Source organism: Cimex lectularius, unplaced genomic scaffold (assembly GCF_000648675.2).
Source record: "Cimex lectularius strain Harlan isolate CLEC.00 unplaced genomic scaffold, Clec_2.1 scaffold8, whole genome shotgun sequence".
NCBI lineage: Eukaryota > Metazoa > Arthropoda > Insecta > Hemiptera > Cimicidae > Cimex > Cimex lectularius.
In genome coordinates, this window is record NW_019392656.1 from 1,175,603 (window position 1) to 1,199,297 (window position 23,695).

The following is a 23,695-nucleotide window of genomic DNA, read 5'->3' on the forward strand; positions in this document are numbered from 1 at the left end:
TGGAAAAAAAACTGTTGTTGTGTAAGTTAATTTATAAAACTCTTGGTTTTGTTAGGTAGCTGTATTAATAATTTACAGGAAAATATAAACAACAAATGGAATCTCTTTTTTTTCTTGTTAACATTATTATCAAGTTATTCGTAACAAAATGGTATCAGCCAGTGTCTCATTTTTTCCTTTCTCAAGCTTTAAGTTTAATCTACTATTTTAAAAATAATCGAGTCTTAATCCAATTAGCAAATCCAGCTCTGTAATCCTGGAATCGTCGAAAGAGATCATCGGCCGGCGTTTTGTCGGAGTGGTGGCGAGCCGGTATAAAAGACCTCCCTCCTGCGGCGGCAGCTTAGTTGACAGCCGTCCGCCGCCGAAGGCTGTTTGGCCGATTTAACTTCCGATTTCGAAAGTAAAGTAAAATGACAGGGCCCGAGTGTCACTGATTTATCAGAGATTTCCCATTCAATTTTCCCCGCCAGTTTTTTTGAGACTGTTTTTTATTTACTTTAAACAATTTCAAATATCAACATGTGCAATTCGAACAAGAGTGAAACGACAATGCTTTTCCTACTCTTGAGGATATGCCTTCTTGCCCTCCTCGTCCGTCCGACGTTTCAAAACGACGCTATCGTAAGTTATTTTGATTAATTTCAAATTCAAAGTTCTTTATAGGTTTGAAAAACTGCCGTTTAAAGCCTGACTTTAATCATGGAAGCGCTTGATAAAAAAAAAATTAAGTTTCATTAAACTGTACGAATATGATGATACAAAACAAAAGCCGAAACAACTAATAGTTCAAAACATATAAATATAAAGCAATTGCCACAAATTTTACATTTTTACGATTAACTTCTAACGTAGACACTATAGACCGGTTTGCAATTTCTTCATCCCCTAGTTGGCAATTTTAATTTTTTTTTACTGCAGCATTGTGATTTAAAAAAATTTATAATCAGTTCGTTAAAACTATTAAAAATCCCCAATATTTTTTATAGGGTTGAAGGTCGATAATAAAATGGGGGAAATATAAGTCGCGTGTCAAGTTCAAATAACTTCTGTGCTTTGGGTCAGTCCTTGACCTCCTCGTGCGTAATGCCGGGAAAAGCTACATTTGGAAACGCTGTTGAAAACAGTTCGGTGGGTTTTTTTGGTGTGGTCAACGCGCCTTTCTGTCAACAAGTTTGCAGAATGTGCGTTTTGACCTTTAACCTTTTTCCTGTCTCTTTAGTCTCGTTTTGTTTTCAAGTTCAACAAGTCGATTTCTTTCCAAGTTCATAATTTGAAGGTAAATTTAAATAATTAGGCATATTTTTTATAAAAAGTTAGAAATAAAGAAGACGATTTTTTTATTGGTTATTCCAAACTTTTTCCTAATTTTAAGCTCAAAAGCAAGCTAACCTTTCCTATTTGTAAGTAATCAAGAAATATAATTATATTAATTTTTTTTTCATAATTAATAAATAATTAATAATTTTGACGTTTTCTTTTGTTAAAAATACACAGTAAAACTTACAAAAAAATCACGTGAAGTATAAAGAACTGAATAAATTATGCATTAGAAATAACCAAGGTGTAACTTGTTTTCTTGTCTAACTGTTTCTTTTAAAACAACAAAGCTTCTTAAAAAATAAGCCCTAAAATGGAAACATCGATATTTAAATCGAATATTGATTGATTTTTAAGGCAATCGATGCCCCTTTTAATTTACAAGGAAAGAATTTATATCTAATCTTATCAGTCATTATATAGGCATCATTCGTGTTTGGGAGGAGTGCAACATTACATACTTTCTTAACATTTTAATTACATGTCATTTTTAGATTTTTGACAGCAAGTCTTTTTCTCGGGGTTTCATACAAAGGAAAAAAAATTCAATACCAAAATTTAAATTATAAACAAGATAATGAACACCAATTTTGGATCTAAAGATTTATTTTACGCAAACGAAATCTATAAATGAGTTCATTGGCTCCTTATCTAAAACTCTATTTTTGGTACGAAAATTCACGTTTTTATTTTATAATTTTTTGTAATTATCTCATTTCTTTTTAAACAGATTTTTTTCCCTTATTAATTATATAACTGTTCTTATTAAGCCTTGGTGTAATTTCGAATTATGAAAAAATGTTTTATTACATTGACTGGGTCTTCTCGGAAGCTTCTAAGACATTGATATAAAACCATTAGATAATAATGAGCTTCAAAGCTGCCTTATCGCGGGTTAGATTGCCGGCAGTCTTCGCCATGATTAAAAGGACAGAGCTGACGGCCGAGGAAAATAGCGAGGACGAACGGATGAACGATTTATCATTGAGCCTGGATTTAACTTAGGACTGGTAGGCTGTGATTTATTTCCGGTAAAACCTCAAAAGTTATGTAGGACTTGATTGGTGCATTGGAGTTTTTATGAATTATATTTTATAATAAATTTATACAGTATAATTGGCCTATATTAAACATTTTTTTTGTCAGTTATGTAAATCTTGGGTTTGGCATTTTCATTAAACGTGGGGGAAAATGATATAAGTAAATAATTTACATTGTAAGCTAAAATGCTTGTCCGACGACCTACTTATTTTGCATTTTGTTAACTTGTTATCGATTTATACTAACATTAATTTTTTATGTTATGTCACTACCTTTCCCCCCTGGTTAATATAAAATTTACATTGTCAACATGTTTTGACTGATCATTTTTTTAAATAATTGAAGCACCCTTGAAACTTCAGTGCACAATCGAAAATGCCGAGTTGCATCACACATCCCACACGGGTCAGAAAGTAATTGTGTCGAACGGAATCATCGCAAATTTGCACGAAGGACAGTTCAGTCCGAAACCGATCCACGCTGCACGCTTTTGTCTGAAAAATGCGAGAGGAAAAAAGAACGCGACCGGCGGATAGGAGTTGTGCAACATGCATGACATAAAGGTCCCGAGGGCACTTGCCAAATTGTCAATCAAAAAAATTTTCCGATCCAGTTCTCCAGCCACGGTAATGAACTACAAGACAGCAAACAGAGCTTAACTTGCGGTTTGTTGGGCGCAACCAGCGGATTTCACCCGTGGGGCAAAAACCGATCGAAACACCTCTGCATTTAAATGCAGTTTAAGAAATTTTTCAGATCGGCAATAAAATTGGGCACATAGTTCAACAGTACATGACACATCCGAAGTCATTTTTCACTTCCAAGCATTTTTAATAAGTGTAGTTCCCCCTTTAGTTGTATTTTGTCACGCTGTTTGAAAGCCTTGGCTCTTGTGCTGTAGATTCCCGTAATTTTCTTTTGAAGGCTTAGTTTTCAATGTTTTTAGTAAAACTTTTAAACTTAATTTAACAGCGTCGGGCATACTTGAACAGGATACTTCTATTTTAACCGAGGCCACATTAAGGTTTGGAGAAATATGGATGATCTAGGAGGACGTCATTAGAAGAAAATAGGTTCATCCTCTCCCAAGGAGGGAGGATAGGCCAAGCGAGATTGACACACTGATCCTTTGGTGTCCTCATCCTTTGGGCAAAGCCCGCATATGCCCCGCGATCAGAGAAAAGTTGCTCGACGTGTCCCACCTAATTGAGGGGTGTAACTCCTTGGCTCTACATAGAGAGCATACTGATAGTTTTGTGTATCTAGCGTATGTTGAGAGACTATCTATTTATTAGCGTGGATGTGTAGTGTGATAGGTCTGATGAATACTGAAAACCCCATCGACCCTCAACAGGTGTAAAGGTTGATGGAGGAATATCAACTACTCCACTCTAATTGAGTAAATGGTATGTAAATAGGAAGGAATGTATTTAAGAACGAGTGAGAGTATGGGTTTGAATTTAGGAACTGCATGCGTTAGGTGCTGATGACCTAAATGTTGACACACCTAGAGCCCAACCTCAGTGGCTGGATGGATTAGACCAAGATTTGACCGCGGACTGCCAACAACCAGTTTAATGTGTGTATGTATGTATTTTCGCTCATACAAATCCAAATCCAAAAGATTGGATTACTAAATAACTAGCCATGCCTAGCATTAGTCTTTTTCTCCCGTTTTTAAGCTTTTTATTGTCAGTTAGAAGAAACTGGACTGTTTTAAACAGTTTGTTATTTTCATTATCATAGTCCCACTCAGAAAAGTTAAGAACATTAGCGCGTAGGAAAGGCTGCTAGATGTGTCCCACCTGATTGAAGGGTGTAACTCCTTGGCTCTATGTGAGAATTGTGCTTGGGCTCGGCAGCGTGTAGCAGAGACCCTGTTCGACTCACACTTGAGTGGATGGTTTGGGGTTAGCTGTTGAAAGCACCCGGGTGATTCTCGAGGCCTACCGATAATCATTTATCATACAATATTATCGTATTGTTAATGACAAAAGTTAGAATTGCCGGTGGATTGAGGGAAGTGATAATCTCAACTCTGTACATGTGCAGTTTTGAGCTTATATAAAACCAAATCTAATCCCAAATCTTTAAAAAGAAGCAACCTTTAGGATAATAACAATTAAAACATAAAGACCACCGTGGCCGAGTGATTAGGGCGTCTGACTCGTATTTGCTTCCTAGCGGTTCTGGGTTCGAATCCCGGCACCGCCCAGCGTTTTTTGTTTGAGAATGGTATGAAAGTAGTTTGACCCCTCTTCTGCGACACTCAACATGTATTAGAAGTCCTGTATGAAAGAAATTACTTTACCTTGTGAACAATTAAAAATCAAAGTTAATTTAATTAAATTTTTATTAAATTAACTTTGATACGTAATTGTACAAAAGGTAAAGTAATATTTAATATTATTATAAAAATTGATGTTTTTAACGTCGTTGTAATGCGAAACGTAAATACTTCTGATAAAAGATAATAGTGATAAATGGATAACAAATGAGTTTCCACAATCTAATACAAAACTCTGTTTTAGAGATAATGATAATTAATAATTATGATAAGAGCAAAATTTTAATTCATATAAGCTGAGAAAGAAAAGCAATGAGATGTCAAAAAGAAACCCCTAATTATTTTTATAATTATCTTATTATAAAATTAATAAAATGTTTAAATATTTTATTATATTTTTAACAAATCGTCAAACAATAATTTTTTATGAAATTCAAAATGAACGTCGTTATGTTATTTAATTTAAAGGATTGATACCTGTTGGGATATTTTTTGTTTTGAAGTATCTTATTATCTGTGGAAAAATCAGCTGTTAGAAATACCCCGAGCACAAAGTACCACTTCCAACCGGGGATGGCTGTTTAGATGTGACAACGCTGTTCCGTCTATGGAAACTAGAGTGGGCGTTAGAAGCAGACCGTGGTCTCTTGCTTAGTGAAACACAACGCTTATTGATCTCTTCAAGTCTGTCTACTCATTTGACCAAGTCGTCAATGTTCGCCTGAAAATTGGAAATTGCACGAATTGAAGACCATCTTCCCCGGTTGGGTAGCTTGAAGCATAACGCTGTCTGCTTACGAAGTTATTAAGTCTAAATGGCCATCGAAGACGTTGGGGCTTGAGTGATTTGAAAACTTCATTGGAAATTTTATTGCCAAGTTTTGCATATTGCGCAGTAATTGTAGATGTTAATACTCGCCAAGCTGTAATTGTTTAACAATTTGCGTAATCTATGCTCTTCGGTATCTGCATAAATGATAGTAATTTCTTCCAGAGGGTTAAAAAACTCCCTTGATCGGACGGTGTGATAATCTGTTCCAAATCGCTGTCCAAGTATTTGAAATTTTAAAGTTAGCTGCAACCTGTATAATCCAAAGGTCATGACGATTCAAAAAGGTCGAAGTTTAACCGAAATTTGGCCAATTTTCTCCCTACTCGCACTAGTCTGGCTGATCCTCTTCCTTGTCGATGGTGGTAATAAAAATCTCGTGTTTATCGAAATCACCAATTAGGGTGTTACTGGGCATAAAAACAACACTCAGGGAATTATATTTATTCAACTATCAGTGGGTTTTGAATGAGTCAAAAAGAAAAAGACTAAGACAAAGTAATTGAACTTCGCGCTTACCAAAAAACCGTCCACACGTTTGTTTTCCACTTTCTGAAAATATCATCATACAATTAATTTCATAGTAATTATATATCCGTAATAATCAATGTGCTTTAATCGAATAATAAAATATTAAAACACCAAAAAATAAGGAATCACAAGTATATTGCAAAGTTTTAACCCCCTCTTAAAAACTTGTGTAAAATAATAATTGAAAATTTTCTTTTAAGAAAATAAAACTAGAACGAGGAGTAGGATTGTGTTGATGTAATATTAACGCTATCAAAGTCAGATTAAAAAATATAGAACAGTTGGAATGTTTTGCTTGATACAGTATATATTTTTTCTTATAAATAATAAAAATTGATACCTTGTATAAAAGGTAAATCTTTATATTTTTATTAGACTGTCTCTTTTTTGTTTTATTTTGTCAGTTGATCATTTGTTAAATTACTAATCTCCTTATCAATAATTTCCGACACTTAATCGATACGTTAAATCCCTATAAATCCCACGGTCCTCGTACAAAACTGTTGTTTGTTTTTGTTCTCTTCTAAGAAAAGAGGACTTAATTCTGAGAAAAATACCCTTGGCCAATACTGAAAAAAATTGATGTCCCGTTCGTTAGTAAAGCGCTACATTCATGAGTTTGAGATTTCAAGGTCGACCGGCGAAACATCGCGGTCCAACATGTGACTCATGCGAATTGATTCTTTCTCAAGTGACTAACGTTTCTCCGGGAACCGAAGGTGACTCAGTCGACTATCAACCCACAAGACAGCTATTGACCGTCCATTCATAAATCCAGTCTGTTGACCTGGTTTTAAACCTTTTGTCCGCTTTTAAAGTCGACAAAATGAGAAACAATTACGCTCGATGTCACTCCAAAAAAGGTCTTAATCTAAACAAAAAATTTGATTAACTACGTGAATTTGACACAATTTATACTTAATTAGGATTCAAGAGCCTTGTAGCTCTATTAAATTGTGTTAAATCGAAAAATGTTGATGTATATCTGTTACAATTGCTCGTTCTACGTTGGAAGGAAGTTGTTAGCAGTTAAGCCAAATCGAATAGCGGGATGGTTATTTTTTGTTGTGTATTTCTATTGTTAATTACTGGCCTACTCTGATACCCTCACTCATAATAGAGACATGGGATCTTCATCTACTAAGTATTGTTAATTTCTGACCTGCCTCATACCTTCAATCATAGTGGAAGTATGGGGTCTTCCTCTAGTAAGTTTTTAGAGGTCAGGCTTTTAAAAACATGGAACAATAACATCTTGCATACAACGATTATAGTTCGGAACTCACTCCCTCTTCAGCGAGCATGCATTACATGAAAAACGGTTTTAGGAAAAAATGAATAAACCTACAATTTACTAAGTATTTGTTGATTTCTGATCTATCCTAATACTCTTAATCAAATTGGAGGCATGGAATCTTCATCAACTAAGTTTTTGTTAATTTCTGATCTATGCTCATACCCTCATTCATAGTGTGAGCATGGAATCTTCATCTATTGTATTTGTCGATGTCTGACCTATCCTGATACCCTCATTCAAAGTGGAGGCATGGAATCTTCATCAACTAAGTATTTGTTGATTTTTGACCTATTCTGATTCCCTCATTCAAAGTGAAGGCATGGGATCTTCATCAACTAAGTATTTGTTAATTTCCGATCTATGCTCATACCTTCATTCATAGGTGAGCAGGGAATCTTCATCTATTGTATTTGTCGATGTCTGACCTATCCTGATACCCTCATTCAAAGTGGAGGCATGGGATCTTCATCAACTAAGTATTTGTTGATTTTTGATCTATCTTGATGCCCTCATCCAAAGTGGAGGCTTGGGATCTTCATCAACTAAGTATTTGTTGATTTCTGACCTCTCGTGATCCCCTCATTCATAGTAGGGACATGGAATCTTCGTCTACTGTATTTATTTCTTTCTGACCTCTCGTGATCCCCTTGTTCAAAGTGGAGACATGGAATCTTCGTCTACTGTATTTGTTCATTTCTGACCTCTCCTCATACTCTCATTCATAGTAAGAGCATGGAATCTTCTTCTACAGTATTTGTTGATTTCTGACCTATCCTGATACCCTCATTCATAGTAGGGACATGGAATCTTCGTCTACTGATTTGTTCATTTCTGACCTCTCGTGATCCCCTTATTCAAAGTGTAGACATGAAATCTTCGTCTACCGTATTTGTTCATTTCTGACTTCTCGTGATCCCCTTATTCAAAGTGGAGACATGGAATCTTCGTCTACTGTATTTGTTCATTTTTGGCCTATCCTAATACCCTTTTCAAATTGGAGGCATGGAATCTTCGTCTACCGTATTTGTTCATTTCTGACCTATCCTGATCCCCTCATTCATAGTAGGGACATGGAATCTTCGTCTACTGATTTGTTCATTTCTGACTTCTCGTAATCCCCTTATTCAAAGTGGAGACATGGAATCTTCATCAACGAATTTTTGTTAATTTCCGATCTATCCTGATGCCATCATTCAATGTGGAGGCATGGGATCTTCATCAACTAAGTATGTCTTAATTTCCGATTATTCACTCATACCCTCATAGTAGGGGCATGGAATCTACTGTATTTGTTTATTTCTGACCTATCCTCATACTCTCATTCATAGTAAGAGCATGGAATCTTCGTATACAGTATTTGTTCATTTCTGACCTATCCTGATCCCCTCATTCATAGTAGAGGCATGGGATCTTCTTCAACTAAGAATGTATTTATATTCCATCTAGGTCTCTATGCCCTAAGGATGTTCATTACTGGATTCATAAACCAGTTTTTCTATCTCCTTCTTTGCGGTCAGTTCAGATATTTGTTTTGGTTAAGTAGGGAAACGATGTGATTTAATTTGTTTAAATTATAACATATAATTATTACACAAATTGACAATCTGTAATTGTCTTCTAATTAATCAACTAATACTGCTCCCATTTCACTGTACAGTTTTTCTCACAAATCATGACTTGGACTTATCTTTCGACCGACTTTTGGAAATTTGAAAAAATACACTTCCTTCACAACTGAAAACAAAAGCTTTACCGACAATTAACAAATCTTCAAGAACTGACCTTTGACAACATATAAAAAGCAATTTTTTGAATTAAAGGGAATTTTATTAATTTTTAAAGAAAAATTTTATGGAATCCGGGAAATGGGAATTTTATTAAGAAAGGGGATTAACTAATTTTAAAAAATATGTATGTATATAATAGTTTACAATTGGGAAAACTTTATACAGAATAAAATTTAATTATAATAAAACAAAATCCTGTTATTGTTCCATGTTTCTAACAAGCCTGACCACTTACTAAATGAAGATCCCATGCCTCTACTAGGAATGGGGATATCAGGACAGGTCAGAAATTAATAATTAACAAAAGAAATGGATCGGCCGAATTCAATTAAAACGTATTTAAAAATAAAAAAGTATAGTTGTATAGTTTATTCTAGTTCTAAAGCTCTGTATATCTGTGCTTTGGATCGGTGGAGGCGTTTCAAAGTTATCATCATTTTTGTATTTTTCTAGAAATATCTGACGCTTTGGGAGTGGAAACTTTGAAAAAATATATAATCTGTATTTAAGGTATTTTTGGGGAGTGCAAGAAACAAATATTAACTTGGTTTTTTGCTTAAAAAATATTTGCCAAGTCCCTCGGTCATTAAGTTAGGCTATAGTAGGTGCCATTGGATATCAAATATTGAAGTACATATCAAGTTTCAAATAATATTTTTTGGCAAGGAACAGAGTTGAAGAGCGCACCGACGAACCATTAAAAAAATATCCAAAAGTGTGCCTCACAGACCAAACCAGCGAGGATAGGCGGACCATGATAGTAGTTATGTTCAGTTATGTTATTTGATTCCTAACGCAATCAGCCTCAATCCAAACACCCCTTAAATACATTATTTCCTATTTACATACCGTACATTCAGTTAGGGTGGTGGAGTATTCTAGTATATTCCTCCTATTCTATAACTAACTTGAGGTTTATTTTATTCTATTCACATATAAAATATGTCTAATAACCAAGACGCCAAATAATAATAATACAAAAGAAAAAATTGATACCACGTATCATTTTATGGTGTTTGTTTTTGTCATTTTAATTATTTTTCAAGAATCTTGTATTTGTTATAAATATTTTTTTTAATATTGTATTTTTTTTAAACTAGACATTCTCATCACTAATACTTTCACTTTTATATTTTGACAATTGCAGGAAGGGGTATGTATGCACTACATATTCTAATTCTAAGGATCTGTCGGTTCGTATTCAAGGTTTTTCATCCTCTTCTCGCACATGCATGTGGTTGGAAGGGGGCACGATGAAAAATAACAATTTACACAGACACTGGTGGTTCATATAAAATAAAACCCGAAGCCAAGGTTCGTCTTCGTTGAAGATTTGCTAATCGGCGGCAGCTGCGTCAATCACGAATCGCCCAGAGCAAATCAAACCTTAGTATTACGACTCGTCATTGCATTTTTTAAACTTTGTTTTGTATCTTTAGTTTTATAACCAAATACACGAGTTTGAACATTCGTAACTTACGTTCCTCTCTTATCTTAATAGAAATTTTAAAATCTTGTTTTATATGGCTAACCAGATAAGAAAAGTAAACATCATTGACCTAATCAACAATAAGTATATAACATAGCTTTTTGGTTAATATTCAGGAGACATCTTAGAAAATCGAAAACTTCTTTTTTAATGTTGACATATTGAATCTTCAAGTAGTAACTTGAAGGGGCGAGGCCAGGTTAATGGTTTTTTAAATGTAGCTAATCGAATATAAACGACCTTTTTGGCAAACCTATTACTAGTTGTTCAGACCTATCGCTCAAGGAATTCCAATTGAACAACTTTTCTTTGGAAAACTTACGAAACGAAAATCCTGTAAATCCTGACACTCTCGATATGTAAATGCGGTAAACTTCGAAATCATTGCAGTACTTGGAAGTTGTGGCAGTGAGAAAATCGTTTTGTGTGTAAAAATCCGAAACAACTTATCTTAGGTAAAGCTTTAATTGTTGTTGACTATCTGAGTAGTCTGACGTGAAATGTCATTTATGCTGCCAGAACAATATATTTTTTTCTTATCTTGACCTAATAATTCTCCAGTTAGTTGAAATTAAATACCGCACATAGACCTTTCTAGCAGAACTTTTTTGTCTCGACTTACTAAGATCAATCAGCCTATTGCCTGTTGTTTTTTAAATAGATCCAATTTTTTTTTTTCTTAAATAAACTGATTAAACTTCAATAGGTGAAATATTACAGAAAGCCTCTGCACCTTTGGAAACCGTTCCAATGACTCTTGCCTACAATGTCGTGAGAAACGTTCGGGCGATTGTTTGATGTACCAGCAGGAGACAAAGGTAACTCTCAAGGTTGGTCTTTCGTTCAAATCAGCTCCGGGAAGGCGGTGCCATGGAAATTCCGTATATCTCACGTGCATCAGGAACGTCAGAGCTTTTTTTATAATGTCGTAAAACCTCTGGCTTTCATGACTAACATGACGCATTTTTAAAACTAAACACAAAACAAGGTTTATTTATCTACGTTACAAGTTAATACTGAGGATGAATATTTTCTTATGAGGGCTAAAAGTAAGAATCTAATTGATTTCTAAAGCTATATTGATTTCAGTTTAATCTTTTTGTAAACAAAAATAAAAGCGTAAAGAATTTTATTAACTTAAACATATTTGGTTTCATCAGTAACGATCCTGCCGAGCTCTTCACTTCTAAACCACAAAACACACACACACACACACACACACACACACACACACACACACAAAAAAGACACATGTATGAATTATATGGTACATTGCTTGATTAGTCAAGCGTGGAGGAACGAAAAACTTTTTACTTTTTTACATTTATTCACTAGTGACAGACGATAGAATAGGCGGATGCAACTCGAAGGGAAATTATTTTCCCATTATCCCAGATTGAAATGGTTGGTTTAACCTTCAATGGAAATTCTGATAAAGTTACAATAAACCTGCTATAATCCGCCTGTTTCGGTATAAAAATTCTTAATCTGACAAACTGAAAGCACAAAGCTGATCTCGAATTTAAGGGTTAATGGTATTTTTTGTCCATTATATTTTGTGGTCCGATTAACCAAATAACTTCTTTCAGTTAATTCATCTTTATGTAAGGTGTGTGGTGATTAGTGACCGTTAGTAAATGATTATTCGGAAATCGTGAGATGCGCTCTGGTGTGACGTAGGTTTCAGAAAAACATTTTCTTTACCTTGCCAACGTTTCAATCTTTATTGAGATCATCTTCAGGGCTCAAAGTGCACTCTCAACACGACACACAAGAATGGCACAATTACGCAGAAAACAATCACTTTGAGCCCTGAAGATGATCTCAATAAAGATTGAAACGTTGGCACGATAAGGAAAATGTTTTTCTGAAACGTACGTCACACCAGACCGCATCTCACGATTTCCGAATAATCATTTATGTAAGGTATTGGTTGAAATGAAAACGTTAGTGTCACGAGCGGGATTCGAACCCATGACCTTCGGCTAAATACGCTACTGCTCTACCATTTGAGCTATCGGGACTTCGACCACTTGGACACCAATTTCCCACTTCAACCTATCTCTCGAATTTTCCCTCCTTTTTGCCATTTTTCAAATGCCGTGTAATTAGGATTCGATTCTCGTCGACAAATGAAATGGCCACGGAGAGCTTTCGTGAAAATATACTTCATTTTACTTATTAAATTCATTAGATTTCGTGGTCCGATTGAGCAAATAACTTCTTTCAATTAATTAATCTTTATGTAAGGTATTGGTTGAAATGAAAAGAAAATTCGAAAGGTAGGTTGAGATGGGGAGTTGGTGTCCGAGTGGATCGAAGTCCGGATAGCTCAAGTGGTAGAGCAGCCGCGTATTTAGCCGAAGGTCGTGGGTTCGAATCCCGCTCGTGACACTAATTTTTCTTTTCAACCAATACTTTACATAAAGGGTATTTTTTGTATTGGAAAATTTGAAAATCGTTTGACGATAATAATATCAACAATCGTACCACGATAATAATCGTATCGATGATCATAATAATCGTACCTTGTGTATGTTTATGATAGTGAGAAAAGTCATTTTTCTTTCTAAAACGGTTAAGATTTGTTATAGTGCATAGTTTGGGGAAATGGCTCGGGTCGATGTGGATCCCGCAGAGGAACCTGGGAACTCGCGTGCACATAAGGTTTAATTTCGAGTTAAACACTGCAATCCGAATTCGCCTTGAACCGTGAGGATGAATCCTCATTAAAATCCTTCGAATCAAGTGGGCTTATTTCAGTTTGATAGATAGAATCGACTCTGAGTCGTGCGGTTGTAGAATAAATCAGCGACAAATTTTTGATCATTCTAAACAGTCTGAAAAAAATCTAAAAAGGAATCCAATATTTTAAAAAAATAATCTTACATACAGTGAAAATTGTTGGATGAACCCGTGACCGTTTTAGGAGGCGAAAAACGTGTTTTGTAAATCGATTTTCTTCGCCTCGTTTTTCGCCTCTCATCGAAGGTTCCTTCCCAAGTTCAAGAACGCAAAGAGAGAATGGTTATTAATATTTCTAACTTGTTTTATTTGAAGAAAAAAAAATATTTTTCTTTATACAAAAAATAAATAAATAAAATAGAGAAGCCTTTGTTTGTTTTCTTGTTCAATTCTCTTGTTAAACTATTTCTCATTCCGAACGAGTCCATTTTCCCCTTTTCTTATTTATTCTTAACCACAGCAAGATGTTAAAATATGTTCGTATATAAGAAAATAATTCACCAATCTAGGAACTTATCTTTTCTTTGTGTATTGGGTTTTATCGTTGGGAGTGGGTACAAATTCTCTAAAAAAATCATGTAACACATAAAACCGAACACATATCACTTCGTATTCATTTTATCAAAAATAAAAATCAGACGGGACAAGTTTGTTCCAATCATAAACCAGTTGCCAACTAATCCGTCATTTTTGACTGAACTTGTCCGAACATTGACTAATCATGGCTTGTTAACTCACCATTTAATGAAAAAAAAAACTATTAATTTTCAAATTTATTTGAATAACGTAAAATTTTTAAATTTTCACAAAAATTTATCTTTCTAGATCAAAAGAAAATTCTATAAAATAAAAACGATTTTTTTAATGTCAAGGAATTATTCAAGGTAATAAAATATGATTATATTATGTATTACACGTCAATTACAATTTTGAAGTACTTAAGAAAGTACAAATTAGAAGTTTTCGAATTTTTCAACTAAGCAATGGATCAACTAAAAGTTAACTAATAAATCAAATTAAAGTTCAATCTTGATCAATGGCATGTACAAAAATGTTATACCGTAAATTCTAAAACAGACACAACAACGTGCCAACGTTTCGATCTGTATTGAGATCATCTTCAGGGCCTGGGATTTACAAACATTGTTTACATTTAATAAATAGGATGTGGAAAAAAGTGAATTTATACAATGCAAAATATATTTTTTTAAATATATAATAATCACCACACATTGTCCTCTATACAGAGGTTTCCGCAATTGGGAGAACAGTGAAAAATATGTTTTCTATTACAAGATGGGCAACAACAAAAGACAATGATAATAATAAATTAATAAACAATAAATTCATATTTACTTGCAAAAGTTGATTTATAAAACAAGAAAATTTATTTTAAAAAAGTTGCTTCAAATTTACGAAGATATGCCAAAATTTGTTTTAAAAGTGAATTTTTGATTAGGTTTTTTATTTCATGCTCGACTGCATTTTCTTTGTTAAGTTGGGTCTTTCAGCGTCAATGATATAAATGGGCCTTTCTCATGGAATACTTGACATCCAAGTCTTGCATACTTCATTTTTCACGTTCTCTCACTGCAATTATATAAATCCAATCAAAATGCAATCAAAGGTGATATTAGGCATTATCACGTCCAAATCCGAATTCAAACTGAGGATGTACATACATAAACATGGTTGCAAAGTGGCATAATCAAAATTTGGAACTCGCGTCAAAACAAATAGAGGAAACGTCGGACATTTTCGGGAGACTGCTGTCCGCTTTTGGGAGAGATTTATAGTCAGATTTTAATCTAAAAAGCTATCCGTTTCTGGGAGTAGAAGATTTTTATGTGAAGAAAATAAAGGGAAAGACGCCGGGGAATCAGAATTTGCCCGTTAAAGGAGGTGTCCGTTAACGGAAGTTTCACTGTTTATCAAGCCAGACTTCCTCCAGAATATTTTCCAATGGAAGAAATTTTCAAATAAGTAATGTGTCACCTATCTGAATCATATTCCATGAAGAAATGACTAAGGGAAAACAACTGTGGTCTGTTTCCTCGATCTAATTAATAGAAAATGGATTGGCTATTTTATATGAATTGCTTTGTTCTTATGCAAATTAATAAACACCCAAAAAACGATAACTGCTGATGAGTGTCCAACAGCTTTGCCATCAAATGAAGGTTTCCTTTTTCTTCCTAGAACTAACATTGAGATTTAAATAGTTTCTTAAATTTTATAAATAGACAAATCGCCCTTTTAAATCAAGCTATGCAAAAGCTTTCTTAGGATTATAATTCGATTTGTTTTTATCCTTGGTAATAATTAAGAGATCGAGACCTTCCGACGATATAAAACCCAACCTTGAGGATGGCGTTTGTTAAGCCGTTTCTGTTCAGAAATATTGTTCATGTTTTTTGCAAGATTGTTGAGGTACATAATAGATCATCGTCAATAAAAACGATGATTCAATTTTTTGTAATAGATCGGCCGATAATACCCATTATCCTTTCTGAACCTACTTATTAAATATGATCAGTATTATTTTTATTTTTTTAATTTACTTCGAAAAAAATATTCAGCAATAAAACTATTAATTTATAATTAGTGTTTTATTAAAACGTTGTCTGAAGGTGCAATTTGACGTCGTGATGGGCAAATTGTTTCGTGGTAATCCATACCAATCGCGTGCGTGCTTAATTGCATGAAAACTGCATTGGATGGGGGTGGATATTGCGAGATTTTCTTTTTTATGAGGGGGGATTTTGAATATGCATAATCTCACTGTCCTCGAAGGGTGTTAATGTTGAGAAAACAGTTGACTAATGTCCTTATCGTATAATAGGTGGGTGGGACTTGGTATCTCCTCCAGTATCTAATACCTGGCAAACATTTGATCTTAGCCGAACCCATTTTTTCCCATAAACGTTGATAGTTAGCGCCAAATCAAAATGGTAAACGGAAAGCCCAAGTTGCGTAACGCACTCGATAGAAAAGGTTCAATTTTATAGTCGAATAAATACTTTTGGAAGTGAGGATGTTGGATTGGGTACCTAAATTGTGGTAGCACTTAACATATAACATTTTGGTTTGGGGAAAAAAACATTTGTTTCTAAATAGCACTATAATTGATAATGAAAAGTAGAATTATTGTATTTAGTAATTAAAACAATTTAGACAACACAGCTTTAACTTAAGATTTGTCATATTATTTAGCAATCTAACAGATTAGTTTGTAAGAACACCATTTATTAATTGTAAAAAAAAAGGACAAATATGATCTTAATTTTTGTTGTTCAATTGCAGAGTTATTTATCTCTATACGGTTACCTGCCTCGAGGCGTCAACAGCCCGAACTCGGAAAGCATAATAGACGAAGACACCTACGTGCAAGCGGTGATGAAGTTCCAGTCGTTCGCCGGCCTGGAGATCACAGGTAATTATTCAAATTTCCGTGTCCGAAAGGGGAAAAAAACAAAGACGAATGCCAGAGGTCTTTGCTCCTCGGGCGTTTGTTCATTCTTCATGCGAGGGCCCAGGTTGAAAAACGATTGGACTGAAAAGTATGATGTCCGCCATCGATTAGTATGTCGGGAAGGAAATTGTTGCAAGCACGTTTCAGCTTTTGAAGGACGGTCTCGGTTTGCAATAAGGAAGTTGATTTTTTTTTCTCTCTCTCTTCCGACCTTTTCCAATGGGAAGCAGCCAAATCTGGGGATCTTCAAAATCTCCACTCTTCAAATCTCTTGTTTAAAAAAACTTTGTAAAAGACGAGATGTGTCTTCATTGCTTTACTTAATATAAACCTAAATTGGGTAAATATTCGAAATGAAATTACCAAAATAATGAAGTCAGTATAAACAGATTTTCTTGGCTCGGATGTTTCATTTTTTAAATAAGGATACTAAGTAACACCGAAATCGTAATATTGCGTTGTTTCATATCTGCCATTGTATGCTAAACTATCAACACGTGCAAGAATAAACTGCACAGTAATGATAATAATTGAATACGCGAAAACTACATTATTAATAAGAATGACAATGCTTATTTAAAAAAATGTATGATGTAATTGTATGATTGTAAAAAAATGCAATATAGACTTGAGTCCGGAGTGCAGGTTAAAAATAATCGGCCAGAATACGATTTTTTAAAAAGATTTTATTTATATCCTATTTCGTACATATTACAAATGATATCATAAAACTTTTTTTTCACATGGTCACAGTGCAAACCCTAATGCCGGCACTGCACTCGGAGGACACATGCCATGAGAACCAATGCTGGGCAATGAGTATGAGAGATTAAGGGGCGAGGTCTTGTGGGCATCATCGACTAAGTCTTGAGCATCTCTAAGATGGATAGGATTCCAGTTATTGGACAAAATCGCGGTATCGTCCGCGTAGGTGGTGATGATGGTATCATTCGTTGACAAAAGGAATGTTGAGGTCGTTGTGGATAGTCAGGTTAGTGAGGTAGTAAGGAGCTTGGGCGATTCGTCTGAGGACTTTTGATTGGAAGGATTGGTTGCCATGGATATTGGATGATTTGCTAGAACAACAGTTCCATCCGTATATCCAAAGGTGGTCTCAGTAAAGTCTTGTATAAGATTAGTTTAGTTTTGACAAGACAGATTTCGGTCCTCGTAGTTGGCCGATGTCTGTTGAATTGCTGTCTCTTAAATCATATGCGGGGATTCCACGTCAGTTGCTATCTAGGTATAGTCCAAAGTATTTGAGTTGAATACTTCAGTTCAGTATTTCATTTTGTTGATATACAGTGGAGGGCAATGTGAACACTGAGTACATTTTCTTTATTGAATCTTGTTCTCTACTCAATTAATTAAGATTTTAAGTTGAGATAAAAAAGTCAGTGTCACGAGCGGGATTCGAACGCACGACCTTCGGTTTGATACGACGCTACTCTACCACTTGAGTATCGTGACATCGATCCCCTCGGGCACTAACTTCCCATCTCAACCACACCTTTTTGAATTTTCCCTCCTTTTTGCCATTTTTCGAATCCCGCTCGTGACACTGACTTTTTTATCTCAACTTAAATCCTTAATTAATTGAATGTTTTAAATTGGTCAAGCGGACCACGAAAAATAGTGAATTTATTTGTTCTCTAATTTTCGCACGAGTCTACGATAATTTCAAGGTGTTTTTGTTTGTGGGACGTAGCTTGGATAGGATTCCAGTTAGAGGACAAAATTGCGGTATCGACCGCGTAGGTGGTGTTGGAATTAGGGTGTACAGGTCAGCAGCGTAAATGATATAAAGGATGGGATCAAGACTGCTCCCTTCCCGGATGCCGGCTTGTAATCTTGACTTCCGACAACTCCTTCCTGTACCTTAACTCAGAAGCAGTGGACGGTTATATAAGATTTCAGGATAAAGTAATAAGGACTGGGTAGAAATTGTTTAAGTTTCTAAAGCATACCCATACTGAAATTATTGTTAATAACTTTTTCTGTTCAAGAAAAATTCAGCTGGGCCATTGAAAAAGGACACCATGTACTTAGATAGATATAATGTCTTGACGAGAATATTTTGGCTTTTTTTCAATACTTTTTCTCCAAAGGAAAAAATGTATTTTCTTGTTTGATGATAGATTATTTTGGTCCACCGTCCACATCTGGATGTACCAAGCCCGAATACGTGATATCTTTTAAAACAGAAGAATCAATCTGCAATGCTATTTTTAACTATCTGAACCGCACAACTGCGCATTTATCTCATTTACAAAATGGCCACAAAACGCATAAGGAAATCGAAACATTTAAAATCACTGGTCTGACATTAGGGAGTAATGACAGTCGTTCTGATATATAATATTCAAATAAAATTCCCGGGCGTTAATTCAGTTGGAATAACATTCAGCATATAGAATATACGCTTTGCTTAATTCGAAACTTTTGAAGAATTTTAATCGTGCAGGATCTCAGCTTTTCGCACATTCATGACAATATAAACACACGATATATAATAAACATACAATGCGACTAACTAAAAAAATAAGAATTTTAAAAAATCGACTGTTCATGTGAAAAAGCAGTGGAGTTTGCAAAATATCGTGTGAGCTTTAAAGAGTTAAGATTAAAAATTGGCATTAATTAGCCAAATTGTACCACATTTGAACTTGGTCTATCACTCATGTCATGTCTCGGTGATTATCCTTGAGCTGACACCCGCCTACTTCCTGGTTGGTGTCCAGCTACCACTGCCATCAGAAAATGGCCTTTCAACATTATTACCTTAAAATAGGGCCAGCTTAGCATCACAGTGCCGAGTGGTCAGGGTGTCCCGTTGGTTCGAATCCCGGCAAAGGCCGTGGTTTTTTAATCAAATTTAGTATGTAAAATGTACCTCAAAGTGGTTCCTTCGTCCTGACCCAGAGCTGGTTGGTCGTTAAGCCGTTCCCGTATGACAGGAATTACTTTACTTTTTTTATTCATACACGAGAACGTTCCTCTTATTCACTAGAGGTGGGATGATGCCTAAAAAATCTATCTGCTATACGAAATGTAAAATTTAAAAACAATTCAATTTTATAAAGAGGAATAAGTGACTAATTGTAATATATGTATGCATTCCTCTTGGTTCTGGCAGCCTAAAACATGGAGGATAGGGCAAGATGAAACGATCCACGAACAATGGTAATACCATTACGTACCATGACGTAATAAATGGTTATTCAATCATGCTATTACTGATTTATGTAAGCTCAAATGTGAGCATGTATGTGCAAAGTTAAGCTTATCACCTCTCCCAGTCCACCGGCACTTCCAGCTTTTCTAATTTACCATAAATTACAGGCAAGCCTCGCGAATCATTCACCCCGGGTGTCGGACTGACCTCTTATCCGTCCAGTCGATCCGGCTCCAGAGGCTATCAACAGCTAGGACATATCAGCCCCCAACTCAATAAATTCCTAAATCCAAACCCATTCACTTTTAAATACATTCTTTTCCTATTTACATACCATTTACTAAATTGGGTGGTGGAGTACTCGATATTCTGCCATCATCCCTAATACACTACACATTCACGCCAATATATACATTCACACGCTATGTACACAGAACTATACACAATAAAACAATTTTGTATCCTCCAAGAATCGGAACAGGTGACCCAGACACTCGCTGCTATGCTCAGCACGATTCTCACAGCACGCTTTCTAAATGGAACCAAGGAGTCGCACCTCGATGTTATTATGTTATACAATATCAGAATTTGTTAAAACTCCTTGTGAATATTTGCTTTCAAATAATTATTCTTTTTATCTAAGGTCTAGATTGAGATGAAACAGTTAGCGTCACGATAGTGGTTTGAGCAGCGGTGCATTGAGCAGAAGGTTGTGGGTTCGTATCCCGCCCGTGACACTAAATTTTTCATCTCAATCAAGACCTTAATGAAATAATTATTATGGTCAATTATTTTATTTTATTTGACATTTTTAATTTTATTTTAGGAAAACTGGACAACGAGACATTGGAAACAATGAAGCTTCCCAGGTGCGGTGTGGGTGACAATTTGGACAGGATAAACGGCAAGAGGACCAAAAGATACGTCCTCCAAGGTATTTGCATATTATAAGTAAAGACACCTAAGGTATCTTTGAACGAATATTGGTCACTTAAATCATATATGTTTAAACTAATATGCTAAATAAAGTGATAAAACATTCATAAAAAACTGTTAGTACAAATGGAAAATCGAAAGGAAGAAATTATTTGTGAATAGTTTAGATGACTGTTTCAACCCAAGAAAATAAAGTTTTAGTTTAAAAATGTCAACTTCCTATCAAGGAAAGTTACTAGAACTGGAATTAAGAGCATTCCATGGTCGATATTTTTGATTAGGCTCTCGAGTCGGCAAGGTCAGTGGGAAACGGGACGCCACCCAAACCCAGTCCGATTCACGTCCGATGAACCGTGCTTCCTCGACTCTTTTCACAAGGCTGGCCAACGGCACACTCAGCGTTTCTTTCTTTTACTTAGAATTGCCTTTATCTATTTGAGAGTTAATCTTAAGGTGAAACGTGTGACCTAGCCAAGTTTAGAAAAATGTCACAATAAGCAAACGTCACTCTTAAGTGTAAAATTTATCATGTAGCGTGGGTTTTTTTATGCAGCAGTTTCAAACTGGTCACATTTACAAGGTGTATCAGCTTCTATAATCCACCCATTTGATTCGGAAACGATTAAATTTAACAAAAAATATTCTTATACAAATCCCAAGTTACTTTTGGCTGGAAATACGTGGTCGTAACAGATTTAACATAACGTTCTCATCTAGCTAGGAAATGACTCTAACTTTGTTAATTTAAATGAGAATCCCATATTTTTATTCGTTCTAGAGATTATTTTATGCCACTTTTACTGAAAGGAAAATTTTGATAGAATCGACAATATCTGAGTTATGCTCGACGGAAGACGCGGAGGGGAGCATGCTTTTTGTTACATTACGAAAAGATATTACATATTACGCATAAACACATAATCCAAAGGTTTTCACGGTTCCCTCCTCCCCCGGAAGGATGTCAACTTTTCAAATTGAATTTATGTTGTTTGTTTTGTTAGTAATTTTAGTTGGAAATACGTTCTATTTTGCAAATGAGCCAATAATGTTATTATAGTTTTAGTAATTTTTACATGTTAGAATACATAATATATTGAATATAAAATTATGTTGTTACAATTGTTTTAATGATTATTAGGAAATCGTGAGATGCGGTCTGGTGTGATATAGATTTGAAAAAAACATTTTCTTTACCGTGTCAATGTTTCTATCTTTATTGAGGTCATCTTCAGGGCTCAGTGTTTGTTTTCTGCGTAATTGTGCCATTCTTGCTTGTCGAGTTGTGAGTGGCCTCAATAGTTTTAATAATTTTAGTGAGAATTACGTAATATTTTTTAAATTGCTGTGTTGTTTTGTACTATAATTTTAGTTATAAATGTTTAATATTTTGAAGGAAGCTATAAATCTACTATAATTGTACGAAATACGTAATATGTTGAAAATCATGAAAATCATTTAATTATTAGTTTTATTACATTTACAATAAATTTATAACAAATTTGTTACGTGTTGAATATTGGGTAAATTGGTAATTACTATACAGTTGTAGTAACTTCGGTAAAGCATGTAAATGCGTTGTGATCGCAACTATAAATAATTTATTTAGAAATCGTGAGTGCGGTCTGGTGTGATGTAGGTTTCAGAAAAACATTTTCTTTATCACGTTTCGGTCTTTATTGAGATCCTCTTCAGAGCCTGGGATTATGTAATTGTGCCATACACAGAAGACAAACACTTTGAGTGAGTAGAAAGACTTTGATTGAATATATAAAAAAATATATTTTGCATTGTATAAATTCACTTTTCCACATCCAAAATGTAATTGTTATATGTAAACAATGTTTGTAAATCCCAGGCCCTGAAGATGATCTCAATAAAGATCGAAACGTTGGCACGATAAAGGAAATGTTTTTCTGAAACCTACATCACACCAGACCGCATCTCACGATTTCTAAATAAATAACGATTAACGGTCACTAATCACCAACCACTATAAATAATATTACAGTTATAATAATCAATTTTCTATTGCTTTATTACAGTTGTATGGGATATGTGATATATTGATATTATCTCGATATACAGAATGTGTCAACTTGTAAAGTCCACCCATTTAATTCGGAAACGATTAACTTTAGCAAAAAATGGTCTTATACAAACCTGAAGTTAATTTTGGCTAGGAATCGCGTGGTCTTTACAGATTTAACATAACTTTTTCATCTAGCTGGGAAATGACACTAACTTTGGTATTTTAAATGAGAAGCCCATATTTTTATAGTATAATTCGATTCTAGAGGTTATTTTGTGCCACGTTTAGTGAAAGGAAAATTTTGATAGGCTCAACGGAAGAGGCGTGGGGGTATGCTTTTTTTTTAAAGCATAACCACGCTTTTTGTAACAGGATGGCCCACCCCCTTTATTTCGAAAACGATTGACTTTAGCAGAAAATATTCTTATACCTTAACTGATATACCTTAATATTATATATTACACCTTAGTAAACTTTAAGTTAATTTTGGCAAGAAATCACGTGGTGGTAAGAGATTTTTGCATAACTTTCTCATGTAGCTGGCTAGCATCCGTCCGGTATAACTCAGAAATGGTCGATTCGATCAAAATTTTCTTGCCAAAATTAACTTGGAGTTTGTATAAGACCGTTTTATGCTAATGCTAATTAATCGTTTTCGAAATCGACATGGAGGGCTATCTTGTAACAAAAAGCATGCTCCTTGTTACAAGATAGCCCTCCATGTCGATTTCGAAAACGATTAATTAGCATTAGCATA

At 34.8% G+C, this 23,695-nt stretch overlaps 1 protein-coding gene across 4 annotated transcripts in view; it reads left to right on the forward strand.

Annotated features, from left to right (window-relative positions):
* Window positions 1–340: 340 nt before the first annotated feature.
* Window positions 341–23,695, forward strand: part of LOC106669674 (matrix metalloproteinase-14-like) — a 39,450-nt gene continuing 16,095 nt past the window's right edge. For all 4 annotated transcript variants that reach the window (XM_014399312.2, XM_024224662.1, XM_024224663.1 and 1 more), the window contains exons 1-3: window positions 341–624; window positions 16,630–16,759; window positions 20,800–20,907. In XM_014399312.2, the coding sequence (XP_014254798.1) occupies window positions 523–624; window positions 16,630–16,759; window positions 20,800–20,907 (340 nt within the window). In that variant the 5' untranslated portion in view covers window positions 341–522. The remainder of the gene's footprint in view (window positions 625–16,629; window positions 16,760–20,799; window positions 20,908–23,695) is intronic.